Here is a 16,050-nt window from a genome sequence, read left to right as displayed (position 1 = left end):
CCCCGACCCCCCCCCCCCCCCCCCCCCCCCCCCCAGTATTGGTAGCCATTGGGTTTGACTAATCCTGTATTAAGCTAATAAGCTGCCCCCAAATCCTAGGGGAACTCTCCCAATGCATATTGCTCTCATGCTTGTTGAAAGCGAAAGCACAGCAAAGTGGTTGCCTTAATGACAAAGTGAATGCGAGTAAAATTGCATCATGTCACTTTAGTGAAGTAACGAAAAACATAGCACAGCAAAGTGGCCGCATTAGATTGAAATGATCGAGGTATAAAGCGATCACTTAAAAAACTTACTGAAATCTTGATCTAGTGCTTGGCAACTCCATATTGTCCGACGATCATTTGGTGACTCCATTACTTTTGGCAACCTGCCGGCGACTTCATAGCTTCTGGTTTGAACCGGTCATCCTCTAAGAGGTATGCTACTTCAGCTAAGAGAGTTGAGTCTACAGCTTCCGATGACTCTAATCTCTTCTCCTTCGTTCACCCATAGCTTCTGGCAAGAATCCTCTAAGAGGTATGCTGAATGATACTTAAGCTAAGAGAGTTGACTCCATAGCTTCCAACGACTCTAATCTCTTCTTCGTTTTCTCGGAAGAAGTTTGGTCATTGCTCAATCGCTGTGCTTTTCTATCTCTCTTACTTCATTGTTTGCTTCTTCACTCTTTGTCTCTCTCTGCACACTGTGTGTGGACAAAAAGAGACGGCCCCAAAGAGTGGGTGGTAAGTGGTGGGCAGTGCACACTCCAGTATACATCAATGATTAAGGATGCCATACACCTGTTGATCTGTATTGTTATAAACTGGTGTCAACAACAGTATTTTTGTCTTAAAAATTGCATTTACAAACCATTTATATATCATTCTAGATTATAATATTTAATTTTGCCACATTGTGTCGCTTTTTATACAAAAACGATGCTTTGCTTTGTGCTTTATAGTGAGATAGACCCCTGTCGTTCTACCGTATGTTCCGTTTTAAAAACTTTCGTTGCTCTATTCACAAGGCTTGAACCTGAGACCTTGCTTATGTGGAACCAAACTCCTTCCACTTGGACAATAGGTCTTTGATAAGGATCTGCTTTAAGTGGTTGTTTTATGGATTGCTAGATTTCTCTTACATTAGAAACCATGCTATCAACTTTTCCAAACAGAATATTAGTATGTGGTTGGTAGAATCGATTCAAATTTAAGTCATTGCATTCTTTAATTTGCTTCTTTGTGTTAACTTCTGCTGAAAGTCTATCCCAATTCCCAAAGGTGTTATATTTTGTTTAAAGAGCATATCGTCTAATCTTTGCTCATTTTTAGAAGGAACCGTGTATCTTTTGAATAGCAGTCCAAATATCTTTGACAAAAAGATTGGCCCCAGGATATATAGTGATGAAGTTTTCTATAGGAATTGTGCCCTTACTGAAAAAGACTAGCATGTAACTGTATGTATGGATGCAACTTTAATTTTTGTTTCCTATTTTATGGTGTTCTTTAGTTTACTATAGGTTTCAGTGTTATGAATTATATCCAAGTTGATTCTCTTTTGAAGGACTTCTTTCTTGTTTTCTGATATTTGTATTCAGCGTTCATTTTCAAAGTCTTCGATGTAATTTTGGTGGTTGTTTCAGGATGAGTCTGCTCTAATATGGATTTCAGGCAAAGAGGAGAAATATCTTAAACTGAGTCATGTCTCCAGAATAATTTCTGGACAGCGCACTGTAAGTTTCTCGCTTTCAGGATGCTCTATATTTCTATCTATCATAATATAACGAGCTTAAGAGAATTTTATAGCTTAATCATAAAACAGTGTATACTGCATCTTTTACAGAAGTGATTAGCACACATCTTTTTTTTTCATAAATAACAAGCTGCTTGATGAGTTGCATGCCAGACAAGCCAAATAAGATTGTAACTCAGTGAATACTAATCTACAAATTATTAATTTTATATTTTCAATCCCACATCATAAGTTTTTTTAGTAAAGTCTGGATTATGTTATTTGATTATTCTAAGCATATTAATATTCTTTGCCAGCCAATTTTTCAAAGATACCCAAGGCCTGAGAAAGAGTACCAGTCATTTTCCCTGATATACAACGACAGATCTTTGGATTTGGTAAGAGTTTCAATCTAGCTTAACCATTGGCCATCGCCTTCTTTTCTGGTTAAATTGTTGACTGCAACTTTTGTGTTCTTTCTCTTCTCTGTATTTATTCTAGATATGTAAAGACAAAGATGAGGCAGAGGTCTGGTTTAGTGGCTTGAAGGCATTGATTTCACGTGGTCATCAGCGAAAATGGAGGACAGAATCAAGAAGTGATGGGATTTCTTCAGGTGCTACTAGTCCCAGGACGTACACTCGAAGAAGTTCTCCATTGCATTCTCCATTTGGTAGTGGTAATAGCTCACAAAAGGTATATACTGTGAAAGTAGAAAAGGTTTTATTGTATTCTTCTATCATTCTATGCATACAAGTGTGTACAGAGGACCTAAATATTTATATAAACATGTTTGGCTAAGTCCATTACTACAGGGGTTAGGACTAGGATTACTGCTAGGGTTAGGTCTAATACATTCAACATAACCCTACCTACCTACCTATATATATAAGCAAATTAAAGCTATGGATAACACATTGTTTGTGCAATGCCGGAGAGCTTTTGTGCGTTATTTCTCACACAATCACACAATTATTATAAAATTAAAGCAGTGCAAAAATATGCTTGTTTCTTTGAGAAATAATTAGGTATCCCAAGGCTAGCGCATCAGATGATGTATAATTTTGACATTTCATCTTTAACTTTTTCATGTACTGGCATTTCAATGAAGAAATACAATATGGAATTGTAATACTTGTGATGGGTTGGTCAATTTGGACTAACCAATAAATGAAAACTAAGGATGAAGTATACTCATATTTTTATTTCTCTTTCCCTTCTTCCCCCCTCCCTCTTTCTCATCTGGTGCTACATATACTTTGCATTCAAAAGAAAATCCCACTACAATATGTTGAATTAGTTTCTACCTCTGAAGCAGGATCTTGGTGATCAGCTAAGACTTCGTAGTCCTTATGGAAGCCCTCCAAAAAACGGTTTGGACAAGGCTTTTTCAGATGTGATATTGTTGCCTCCCAAAGTGTTTTTCCCTTCAGATTCTGCTAGTGGTTCTATACATTCCTTGTCTTCTGGAGGCTCAGATGGAATGCATGGTCACATGAAGGCAACAGGAATCGATGGTTTTAGAGTAAGTCTTTCAAGTGCCGTTAGTTCATCAAGTCAAGGTTCTGGGCATGATGATGGTGATGCCTTGGGGGATGTTTTTATTTGGGGTGAAGGTACTGGGGATGGTGTAATGGGTGGTGGACCCCACCGTGTTGGAAGCTCTTTGGATGCCACACTGGATTCTTTGTTGCCTAAGGCTTTAGAATCTGCTGTTGTATTAGATGTGCAGAATATAGCTTGTGGTGGACGCCATGCTGCACTAGTGACAAAGCAAGGAGAGATGTTCTCCTGGGGTGAAGAATCAGGAGGCAGGCTTGGGCATGGCATTGATGCAGATGTTTTGAATCCAAAGCTTATAGATGCCCTCAGCATTTCAAACATAGAGCTTGTTGCTTGTGGTGAATATCATACTTGTGCTGTAACACTTTCTGGTGATCTGTATACTTGGGGTGATGGTCATTTTGGTCTTCTTGGGCATGGGAATGAAGTGAGTCATTGGGTTCCAAAAAGAGTAAATGGGCCTTTGGAGGGCATCCATGTCTCATTTATCTCTTGTGGTCCTTGGCACACTGCTGTTGTAACCTCTGCTGGGCAATTGTTTACTTTTGGTGATGGAACCTTTGGTGTTCTTGGCCATGGAGATAGAAAAAGCATTTCTAAACCTAGGGAAGTGGAATCTCTCAAGGGACTTCGAACTGTACGAGCAGCTTGTGGTGTTTGGCATAGTGCTGCTGTTGTAGAAGTCATGGTTGGAAACTCAAGCTCTAGCAATTGTTCATCCGGAAAACTATTTACATGGGGAGACGGTGATAAAGGTCGACTTGGACATGGTGACAAGGAATCTAGACTTGTGCCCACCTGTGTTGCTGCTCTTGTTGAACCCAACTTTTGCCAGGTTGCTTGCGGACACAGCTTGACTGTTGCTCTAACTACTTCTGGTCACGTATACACTATGGGTAGTCCTGTTTATGGCCAGTTAGGAAATCCTCAAGCTGATGGAAAATTTCCGTGTCGCGTTGAAGCAAAAATTGCAAAGAGTTTTGTTGAGGAGATAGCTTGTGGTGCTTACCATGTTGCTGTGTTGACTTCCCGAACTGAAGTATACACGTGGGGAAAGGGTGCAAATGGAAGATTGGGTCACGGGGATATTGATGACAGAAGTTCACCAACTTTAATTGAAGCTCTGAAAGACAAGCAAGTCAAAAGCATTGCTTGTGGTACCAATTTTACTGTAGCCATCTGCCTTCACAAATGGGTTTCAGGGGTTGATCAATCTATGTGTTCTGGATGCCGACTTCCATTTAATTTTAAAAGGAAACGGCATAACTGTTATAATTGTGGGCTTGTATTTTGTCATTCATGCAGCAGCAAGAAATCTCTGAGGGCATCAATGGCACCAAATCCTAATAAATCATATCGTGTATGTGATAATTGCTTTTTTAAATTGAAAAAAGCTGCTGAAACTGATGCTTCATGTCAGTCTTCTGTTAGTAGAAGAGGAAGTATGGATCAGGGGATAACTGATGTTATTGATAAAGAGGAGAAGTTGGATACAAGGTCCCGTTCTCATCTTGCTAGGTTTTCTTCAATGGAAACCTTTAAACAAGGTGAAGTCCGCGCTTCCAAGCAAAAGAAAAAGTTGGAAATCAATAGCAGTCGTGTATCACCTATTCCAAATGGTAGCTCACAATGGGGAACCCTCAATGCCTCCAAATCTTTTAATCCGGTGTTTGGTTCATCTAAGAAGTTCTTTTCAGCTTCTGTTCCTGGATCAAGAATAGTTTCTAGAGCAACATCTCCAGTATCAAGACGGGCAAGTCCACCTCGTTCTACTACACCAACCCCAACTCTAGGTGGACTCACTTCGCCAAAGATTGTACTTGATGATTCTAAGAAGACAAATGATAACCTTAACCAAGAACTCATTAGATTGAGAGCACAGGTAAGCATCTTACTGTTCTACCATTTCCCAATAGTGCAACTTTCTCATTTTACTGTAAGATTATTTCATGTGGATCTCTTAAGGCCTGTTTATCCCAAAAATTGGGATAATTTGTCCCACTGCCTCCCCACCTTTATTATAATCCCCGCATTTTAGATTGGGTGTTGTAATCCCAAATCCATTAACATGAACCAATCACAGGATTAGGTTATCCAATTCTCCCTAATCCTATGAACAAAACTACTCTGAGGCTTTTGTCAGTAATACTTGGATCCCCAGTTGTTTCCAAATCACAGTTAAAATCCCTTTGGTTTCAGTTTGCATTTCAGTCAGTCAATCAGGTCTTTCATGCAAAATAATGATGATGTGGTAAATGACAATGTTATGAATCTAGATTCTTATGTATCTCTCATAACCCATAAATTCTAGGCTCTTGTAATTATCCCACCACCAAGTAATCTAGCAATTTATCTCTGATCATATTTTATCATTATAATTTATTTCTGCTAGGTGTAATATTTGAAAGTTGAAACACCATTGGATCCAAGTGTTATCCCTAAGCTATATCATGTTATTTTTAGCTAAAGGTTTTTACCTATGCAGTATGTGGCAGCCATGGAATTTTTCCCAATAATGAACACTTGCTTTTTTTGCGGGATAGGAAGAAAGTAACAAACTTCAATAAATGCTTGTATAACCCATTAGAGAAGCATCACATATAGATTTCATCCTTTTTGACATGATTTCATTTGATTTGTGGGCATGCAGTAACAGGTTGGTGATTGTAAAAATTAAGTAAAAGTGTCATAGAAGCTCTCTGTATATGTGGATGTTAGGGTGATTTAGATGGGATATAGGATTTCATGCTTCTGTTAGTCGTCAAGATGTTATTAAGGATGATGAGGGAGCATTTTGAAGCTAATGTGTAAAGAGTAAAAACAAAGCTTTGTTTGATCTATCTTTTTCTCAGGTAGACAATCTTACACGCAAGGCTCGCCTTCAGGAGATAGAACTAGAAATGACTACCAAACAGCTGAAGGAGGCAATAGCAATAGCAGGGGAGGAGACTGCCAAGTGCAAAGCAGCAAAAGAAGTGATCAAGTCACTCACTGCTCAGGTAAGATGGATTTCTATAAAGAACCAAACATGTGCAAATCATATGCAATAAAAAATATATCCTCCTAGCAGTATCATATCAACCACAAATAAAAACCTTCTAATCTTTTTAAAAAGTTCAGTAGAGCTGTGCTAGACACTCTTACATAAGTTTTTTCCTATTAATCACTACAACGTGTTATCATTTTATTGGATGCTTTTTATATTTGATTATTATGTAAATTTTTTATTTACTTATGGTGGGGTTGGTCAGTTCATGAGTAGTCCATGAAAATAAATAAATTTTCTTTTCTAATTAATTCCATATTAGGGAGTGAAAATTATGTAGTGATTTTAGTAGGTAAGAATAGCATTTTTTTTCAATATAGAATTGACATTTTTAAGAGTTATGGTGCTAGCTGTTTTGCCATCTATCCAATAATGTTGAATTTTTAATTTAATTTAATTTAGTTTTGTTTTTGTTTTTGTTTTTGTTTTTGTAATTTTTAAATTTGTTCACTATGATACTTCTGTTGCTAATCATCTGTTTGTTGTTGACACTTGTAGCTGAAGGAAATGGCTGAAAAATTGCCAGTTGGTGCTGCCCGAAACATAAAATCTCCTACATCTGCTTCCTTTAGCTCGAGTCCTCTATCTGTTGACATTTCAAATGTGTCTATTGACCATTTGAATGGTCAAGTATCTTCTCAGGAATTAGACTCAAATGGAGGCAACAACCAGCCACTTTCTAATTGGAATATTGGTCATAACAGGCAAGGGAATTCTGAGGCAATGGCAAGAAATGGGAACAGAACAAAAGAGAGTGAATCTCGAAATGAGAATGAATGGGTTGAGCAAGATGAGCCCGGCGTGTATATTACACTTACTTCCTTGCCAGGAGGCTTGAAGGATCTTAAGCGTGTTCGCTTCAGGTATCGTAATTCTAACTAGATGTTACTTTTCCAATTGGATATGCTTTGGTGCCTTTTTGCATTGCCCTTGTGACCTAATTAGCAATGTATCTCTTCAAAACAAACAATGAAACATTGAGTTAGAGCATTCATTCCACTTAAAGTCAAAGGTTATAGGCCTCTACCATATTATTATGTATGAAATTAAAATCTTAATAACTGTTTAAATGCAGCCGGAAGCGGTTTAGCGAGAAACAGGCAGAACAGTGGTGGGCAGAGAACCGAGCAAGAGTTTACAAACTGTACAATGTACGCATGTCTGATAAGTCGAGCATTGCAACTGGAACTGAAGAATAAGCCCATTGACATGCATGAGAATGGCATTATACAACTCACTAGAGGTCTTTTTGTCACTGTCCCCAACATTAGCCACAGGGATGATCGCTTTCAATCAACAATTGACTCGGTAAGAATCTCGGGTTGAATTAGAATTAGGCATTTGCTTGTTGTGGGTTTTCTAGCCTCTTTTCCCATCATTCTTTTTGAGCACCCACTCCTAATTCTTATGGCTATGGTTTGTCATAGTTGTTCATTTCCTTTGACCGACCCCCTCAATTTTTGCGTTCCTGGGGAATTGAGGGTTAGAAATGTAAATTCAGCAGCTTAGTGTATAGCCGGCGGTCGGTCCTCTTCTCTGTTGGGAAATACCTAGCTTGTAAATTCCACAGGCTTACTTTCCTGGGCTTCTTTTACTTTGGTTTTTTCATTCGAATGAACTGACGACTGACAAAATTACATCTCAACAATATTGAGGTAACTCATCTGTAACAAATTGCATTATAAAAGTGAGATGTTTCTTTTATGTTCATCTACTTTATACACATTCATGGTCGAAAAAATCGCTAGGCGTTCCTCGGATGTTCGGGGAACACCTAGCACTTAGCCCTCGGTTGCACAGCTGTGTATTTTATATTTTATATTTTATATTTTTTTTATATTTTATATTTTATTGTTTAAAATATTTAATTTTTTAAGACTTAATAATTATAAATTATTTAATATTAAAATATTAAATATTAATCTAAAAAACATCTAGAATTTGAACAATTTAGGGTTTTTTTTTGAAAACAAACAATTTAGGGTTCTTTCACTCAAAGTAACATTTTGAGTAAAATAACGCATTTAAAAATGAAGGGAAGAATAGCTGATCAGTCAACTAGGCGACCTAGTAGGTGCTTATACAGCTTAGTCAGTGTCTAGGAGGCCTAGGCGTTCAGTGCTTAGGTGGCTTAGACCACCAATTATGGTGATACGCTAGGCGGTTGGTACCTAGTGCTTAGGTGCCGATCAAAACTGCTACATTTATATCTAGTCTTATCATTTAGATGATAGAAGTATTTCTCACTTTTCATCTAAGGAAAAGGAATGCTCAATCAATGGCAATCAATGGTAATAGCATCAAAACAACATTTTATTCACTTAAACTTGTGTGAGTTGCAGCAAATAATAATCTAATGTGCCTTAAAGAATCCAGAATTGAACAGAGTGGAGCCACAGGCAACTAAAGAATGTTTCAATAAAACAGGGTTTATTGCAGCAGAATATTTGTGGGCACCAGAAAAAACATTCCATACAGATGGCCAAAATCTACAACAAAATTATATTTCTATTATATGTGTATAGCTTCTGGGCTGAGATTAAGACTCTTGAGTTGAGTATGTTGATACAGTCACATACACATACACTGACATTATTAATCTAGAAATATGGGATGCGAGATATTGCGTTTCATTGCTCGTACCTACACCGCCACCATGTATAAATCGATCTGAAACGCCCTGCCCGGCACCTCAGTTTTTATGTTGCAGTCTCCCACTTTCAGCACCAGCATAGGGATCAATTGTGACATTGATAACGGCAGGTTTCCTAGCAGAAAAGGACTCGGCAAGTGCTGATTTCAGTTCATCCGGGGTCCCAACAAGATAACCTTTTCCCCCAAAAGCTTCAATCAAAACATGATATGCAGCACCGGGGACAAAAGAAGTGGGTGCCGGATCATCTTTGTAAGGTCCAGTTATTTCTTCGGGGTTCCTTCTATCACCACCATAGACGCCCCCATTGTTAAACACTATAACCACTACGGGCAGCTGATATCTAACCAATGTCTGCAATACACAAAGTTACACGTTAGAAAGCAGAAAGAAAGAAGAGAAGAATAACAAAATCCAACGACTGAAATTAAGATCGAACTTAGTACCAGATACCAATATGGACTCGCCTAACCCAAACTAAACCAAAATGGAACTTGGTACCACTGTACCATACCAGAAAAAGAAGCACATTGCGCTCTTCATATATCTACTTCGTTCAACATTATGCACTATATGGACTATGGTAGTAATTAAAAGATACACAAGCTTATACGGGAAAAATTGTAACTACCATGTAATATATGAATCCATAAACTCTTAAGAACCTATAACAATGTGAGTATGAATATCATATGTAGTCAACTGAAATAGGAAATTGAGCTTGTGTTGCAGGTATAAAAAGATAGTATGATATTATCATCAAGAACTAGCAGATAAACTTTATAACAAGAACATATACCTCAACTTCCATAGCACTGAACCCGAATCCAGAGTCCCCTTCAACAGCTACAACGAGCCTATCAGGCGACGCCACTGCAGCAGCAATGCAATATCCAAGACCGACCCCCATTGTTCCCCAAGTCCCGGCATCCAACCGAGTCCTTGGCTCGGTCTGTACCAACACGGATCTTCCAATATCCATCGTATTCGCCCCTTCAGACACCAAGATTGGCGCGGGACTACCCAATTCCAAAATTGCGTCTCTAATAATCCTCATTGGAGTCATGAAGTTAAACGGCACAACATCCTTGGCTAATTGTGCCTCCATCTTTGACACATTTTCCTTAGTTTTCTTAGCTAATGACTCAATCCAAGGATGATTCTTCCCGAAACAAAACGGGTCGTCTTTTATCTCCTTGTTGATCATCTCCACTACCTTAGTAGCATCTCCCACTAACCCTAACCATGGCTTCCTAAGCTCAATCTCATCCTTGGATACATCAACCAATATGAACTTCACATCCTTTGACCATTTCGGAGGTTCCCCAAAATGCAACAGCCAATTAAGCCGGGCACCAATCACCAATGCCACGTCACATTTTCCGATTGCCAGAGACCTAGCCGCCGTGGCGGCCAGGTCATGATTATCCGGCAATAAACCCTTCCCCATAGGGGTGGGCAAAAAGGGAATTCCCGTTTTCTCCACCAAGGTTTTCAAAGCTGACTCAGCCCTAGCCATGGCGGCGCCCTTTCCAAACACAATCAATGGCCTCTCCGCTTGTCTAAGCAAAGCCACCGCCTTTCCGATCTCCGATTCCTCAACGATTGGCCTCTCAATCAGCGCCTTGTCCCGAGAATTCCACGCTTCGGCGATCAATCTCTCCGCCTCCGATTCACTCACGGTCTGGTGGAGCACATCGGAGGGAAGATCCAAGTAACACCCGCCGGGGCGGCCGGCGGCGGCCCAATCCAAAACCCCAAAAACGCAATTGGGGACTTTGGAGATATCAGTAGCCTTAGCCGAGAACTTAGAGAAGGGTTTCACCGCTTCAATTTGGTCCAATTCCTGGAAATCCCCGCGCCCAAAATCTCCCTGATCGCAGGAGCCGGAAATCATAACCAACGGCCACGTGTTCACGGCGGCGTTAGAGAGGCCGGCGAGACCGTGCACGCATCCGGGCCCCGATACAGTGAGTAGAATCCCGGGTCGACCCGTGAGGTAACCATAGGCGGAAGCAGCATAGCCGGCAGACTGCTCGTTGTGAAAGGCGATGAAACGGATGCCACGCGCCACCGCGCGATTGGCTAAGGAAGTAACCGGTATTCCGACCACCCCGAACATCCGGTCCACTCCGGCACGTGCCAGGCACATGGCCACAAGCATGTTGGTATCGACGTCCGCCATTAAAATTATGTGGGAAATGAGCCACTAGACTAGAGTAGAGTAGAGTAGATTCACTGGGATTGCTATTTGCTTCGATATAATAATAGATTATCGGATTGAAGATGTATGTATAGCTTTATAGCTTTAGCCTTTATATATATATATATGGAAATTAGGAGCAAAAGTGCCTTCACCAAATATTCATCGTCTGGGCAAGGAAAGAAGAAGCAAACTTTGATTGGCTCCACCGCCACACGCCACTCTATCAATGCCAAGCAAACTTCGCTTTGAACTCTTTTTTTTTCAGCTTTTCTCACCTTGCAGCCTTGCTCAGCATCCACCATAGTATTTTTTGTGGTTTTTGATCAATTTTTTTTTAAGTGTGACTAAAAAAAAAAGAAAATGAGAGGAGAAAAAAATAAAGTAAATTTATTTTTTAAAAAAATTTTTACGCGCTCAGCAGGCGACGTGTGTAGTACACGTGCCCATTGGGCGTGATTGTTGCAGTACACACAAGCGGGGCGCGACTGAGTATTTGAGTTCGTAGGTTCCATTTACAGTTTCAAAAACCTTGCTTTGCAGGCAAATAGCAAATTTTTTTTCTTCTCTCTTTGTTTATCTTTCACCCATGTAAGCATTCACTATTCCAAAAACCATAAAAAGTTCAGTAGTATAGATGCTTCATGGCCATTGTTATACTATGTACCAGAGTCCATCTTGCAACGTAGATCCTAGTCCTGCATGACATTGAATTGCATATTTTTAGTACTTGAATTGTACACTTTTAGAATATAAATAGTATTTTTAAGTCAAAACACAACAATTGTAGAAGAAAATTTGTGAAGACAAGATTGCACTAAATTTTAAAAAGATTGAATTGTATATTTTTAATTTTTTAGTATTGGAATTGAATTTGAAAGGAACTTGTGAATACAAAACAAGGTAATTAATTACATATATGTTAACATTGTGTACTCGTAGTATAAACATTATGAATATTTTAAAGGTAAATTGTGTATCTATGCAGTTTTGGACCAAAGTAAACCCGGGTCCACAAGATAATTTGCCACATTCGACTTGCTATTTACTTAAAAATTTATTAAATTATCTCTTAATTAAATCCTAATTTCCTAAAAATAACCCTAAACCTTAAAAAAATTATGATTCCAACACTAATTGCCACAACAACGTCACAATGAGTTATTGGCGTTACAGTAAGTAGAACTGTCAAAACGGGTCAGTGTGGCAGGGCCCGTCAAAGCCCGTCATATGGCGGGGCAGACTAAAAAACCCTCCAAAATACGGACCTATAGTAGGCCGCCCCGCCTTAAGCCCGCTGGCATTGGCGGGACCCGTCAAATTTTAAAAATTTTAAATTTAAATAAAAATTAATATAAAAAAAAAGTAATAAGTGTATACTAAAATAATTTGGATAGTTTAAACATATATTAATGCATTTGTAATTTTTTAAAACACGATAAATAACAAATAAATAATCAAATACGGAGTACATAATGTATTAATCCATAAGTAAATAACAAATCATTTATACAATATATTAAATGTTTTTGAACATCATTTTATACATACATACATATATATATATATATATTACTGTAGCATTTTTATTTTAATAATTTTTGTTTATTATACATTTGGCGGGTCTCTGTCAGCCCGTCAAAGCCGCGGGTTAAGCAGGGACGAGCTAAAAGGCCCGTCAAAATACAGGCTCAAAATATCAAAACCCGCTCCGCCTTACCCTTTTCATCAGGCGGGACGGGCTAACCCGACGGGCTAAACTCGTTTTGATGGCTCTAATAGTAAGAGGTTCTAATTTGAACTAATGATGTAAACAAAAAAAATCGGAATTATTGGATATATTTTGAAAATGTTGCTGACTCACCATTGTTTACGTTGTTACACACTTACACATCATATATATCGTGTTTGCCTCTCTAAAATTTATTTGTCAAAACCAAATTAAAGCTAGAATCTAGGTTTCCCATCTGAAGAATTCCACCAATTTAATGGATTTTAGCAAAATCTCTTACTCCCAAAACATGAAGTCACCGCCACCATCAAATCTCACTTTTGTTCCTCAACCCCTCCTTAATCCTCTTACTTCCGACCAAATTGAAAAGGTAACATTTTCTTCTCATTCTTCAAAATCTTGAAATGGGTTTAAAGCTAGGGCAACATTATTTCTTGGTTTGATTGGAACAAAAAAAAAAATCGATTCGATGATTTATGTTAAAATCGTCATGGTGTTTGTGTATAAAAATTCGTTATTCAGTTTGTAGATATATGTGTATATGTACCTATACATTGAATCATAAAATTCATATCTTGATATGACATTCGTACACAAATTAGAGTGAAGTTATAACATTTTTTCTTGCTTTGTGCTTTATGCAGTGTTTGGATGATAACAAAAAACTGATTTTGGCAATACTAGAATGTATAAGCCTTGGGAAATTCATCGAAAGTGCCCAGTAAGTTCATTGTATTTCACTATTACAAATTGAAGTGGCTCTTAAAATTTGTCATTACACTTTGAAGTGTTAGTTTCTGATTGTGTGAATTTCAACTTTACTTTGCAAAGACATGATTGAAATGGAATATTTAGCAACCCTAGCTCTAATTTGCACTTCCTTCAAACATATTTATTTATATCAAGGTATGTATGCCATATTATAGTGGAAAAGAAGTCAAACTTAAGTACAAAATGACATTATATGTGTAAAATGTAGTATCCATAGTTTCCTAGTCTTAGGGCCAGTGATCATTTAAAAATATAAATTTTTCATATCGATTTCATGAATAATGTTCTTGTTTAAATGTAATATTGATTCACCACACAACGTACAAATGTTAGGTATCAAGAAATGCTCCAGCATAACCTGACATTTTTATCTGATGTGGCTAATGTTCAATTACTGCAAGGATCATCAATATCATCTCAGGTGGGTTAGAAATCTTCATGTAATTAAATTCAAATTCCCAATATGTAGTAATAGAGTCGATTCTTCCTAATATTATAATATATAGTTGCAGGAGATGACAAGTTCTGTTCAACAAGGAAATCAGACTCATCAAACTCAAGCTAATTATTCTACCCTGAACATGTTTCAAGAAAGTAATCATGTTCCAAAGCTACCTTTCATGCTTAACACCCCTCAACCTCAAGATCAACCATTAAACCAGTTCCTTCATATCCAACATCAACAACAATTTCAAGGTCAACTCGGCTTTAGGTCTACAGCTAATAACATTGGAATGCATCAAATTATGCGACCCCAATTCCCCAATTCAAGTGGCATGGACATTCAAGAAAGCATGCAAGTTGGTCCTAGTAATGGCCTAGGGAAAAGAAAACGTGGTGGTGGTGGTAAGAATTAAACTTTTAGTCCATCAGGTAGTTGAGTGTCGTTCTATCCTTGTTAATTTGCTATACTAGCATGTGATACATTGATTACCCTTTGGTGATATTGTGACATTTTATGCTAATTTGCTAGCATATGATACATTGATTACCCTTTGGTGACATTGTGACATTTTATGTTAATTCTTGACAGTTATGTTTGTTGTTCCTATAATCTTTGATCTTTAATTTGCTACAGAAGTTTTCAATGAACATGTTTGCTATCTTGCTACAGTTAAATATTGAAGGAATATATGGTCGATGCCACCCAAGAATTTATAGTCTAGTGGTATGGATGTGATGTGAGACTCTTTATAAGAGGTTTCACGATTAGTTTGCATTTTACACACACAAAAGCTTGATTTTCTAAGAGTTCTTTTCCTTTTAAGTAGTTTAGTGATAAGATTTAGTTCTTTAATTTTCATACATCATTTTTGGATTTTCTAACCCTTACTTTTGCAAATTGTGCTACTACACAATTCATATACTTGCAAGGACTACTAACATCTTTTTATCACTAACTTTTTTATTGTTCATTATTGGATATTATTCAATAATCACACGTGGTGTGTATAGTATTTACTAACAGTATATATAATAATAAGTTAGTCTTGAATTTATTTTTCGACTATAGTGATTTTACTCAATTTAATCGACTATAGTGATTTTACTCAATTTAATCCACACAAAGTGCATCTTTGTTCATGCATGCACAATGACGACATAGATGTTGGAGCTGAGGTAGTCCCGAGATAGTATGTTGGATCTTTTGCACGTGGTTGCTGGAATGAAATATGTTTGAGGCCATACTTATTGGAAAATTAGTTACTTTTAACGGATAAAATGATCATTTTTATGCAAAATTTTGAGTGGGATTTACATATAATTTAGATCGGGTTAAAATGAATTTTTTTTTTGAAAATCGGATTAAAATGAATTAGTTTCTTATAAGTGAGAGGTTTAATGTCACGTATGGTTTGTGTGATCGTGTTAGACTCAATGAATGAACGGGGCAACTGGCTAACTTGACAATAGTGTTAAAGAGAGTTCTGCCTTAGACGCTATTAAGTTTGGGGAGTTTGTCACTAGTTTTGGACTTGACAATAAGGGGACCGAGGTGATTCGAATGGCACAATTGGTCGGTAGCTACTGTCGATCTCCTAATGAGCCCATGGCAGGGGAAATCAATTTGACATGTATGAGAGATAAGGATGGTCCCCGAGATATGAGGGGATCCGGGACATAGCATGGGCGTTGTGCACGACGCCGGACTTTAGGCCCATGACACAAGTTAATTTGAGACTAAATTAGGTCATAAAAGTCGTTTAGGACAATATTGAGGAAAATCAGCATAGTTGAGGACCATTTTAGGTATTAACTCTTTTTTTTTTTTAATGTATACTTATAAAAATGTCTAATGCACATTCTTTCTTTTTTCTTCTTCTTCTTCTTCTTCTTTTTTTTTTTTTTTTTTTTTTTTTTTTTTTTTT

General features: G+C 37.7%; 2 protein-coding genes across 3 annotated transcripts in view; one reads left to right on the top strand and one right to left on the bottom strand.

Moving 5' to 3' along the window:
- The window catches only part of LOC116015709 (PH, RCC1 and FYVE domains-containing protein 1-like), an 11,270-nt gene extending 3,238 nt beyond the window's left edge, over positions 1–8,032 (top strand). The window contains exons 3-9 of one of the 2 annotated variants that reach the window (XM_031255885.1): positions 1,625–1,714; positions 2,031–2,111; positions 2,215–2,409; positions 3,032–5,158; positions 6,129–6,275; positions 6,821–7,185; positions 7,398–8,032. In XM_031255885.1, coding sequence (XP_031111745.1) covers positions 1,625–1,714; positions 2,031–2,111; positions 2,215–2,409; positions 3,032–5,158; positions 6,129–6,275; positions 6,821–7,185; positions 7,398–7,521 — 3,129 coding nt within the window. In that variant the 3' untranslated portion in view covers positions 7,522–8,032. Of the gene's footprint in view, positions 1–1,624; positions 1,715–2,030; positions 2,112–2,214; positions 2,410–3,028; positions 5,159–6,128; positions 6,276–6,820; positions 7,186–7,397 lie in introns of both variants that reach the window. The other variant, XM_031255884.1, reaches the window with a different exon arrangement.
- A 585-nt stretch (positions 8,033–8,617) lies between these two features.
- On the bottom strand, positions 8,618–11,402 carry LOC116016327 (2-hydroxyacyl-CoA lyase). Its single transcript, XM_031256541.1, has 2 exons — positions 9,775–11,402; positions 8,618–9,329 (listed from the first exon to the last, which is right to left on the bottom strand). The coding sequence occupies exons 1-2, from the start codon at positions 11,158–11,160 to the stop codon at positions 9,015–9,017; spliced, it is 1,701 nt and encodes a 566-aa protein (XP_031112401.1). The 5' UTR covers positions 11,161–11,402; the 3' UTR covers positions 8,618–9,014.
- Between the last annotated feature and the right edge of the window lie 4,648 nt (positions 11,403–16,050).

Source organism: Ipomoea triloba, chromosome 4 (genome assembly GCF_003576645.1).
Source record: "Ipomoea triloba cultivar NCNSP0323 chromosome 4, ASM357664v1".
Classification (NCBI taxonomy): Eukaryota; Viridiplantae; Streptophyta; class Magnoliopsida; order Solanales; family Convolvulaceae; genus Ipomoea; species Ipomoea triloba.
The sequence above is the reverse complement of the archived record's forward strand: the minus strand, read 5'-3'. Positions and strand labels throughout refer to the sequence as shown.

Coding starts and splice junctions, on each gene's coding strand:
- LOC116016327 (XM_031256541.1), bottom strand. CDS start 11,160: ATGGCGGACGTCGATACCAACATGCTTGTGGCCATGTGCCTGGCACGT. Junction 9,330..9,774: donor TCAGTGCTATGGAAGTTGAG/GTATATGTTCTT, acceptor TGTGTATTGCAG/ACATTGGTTAGATATCAGCT.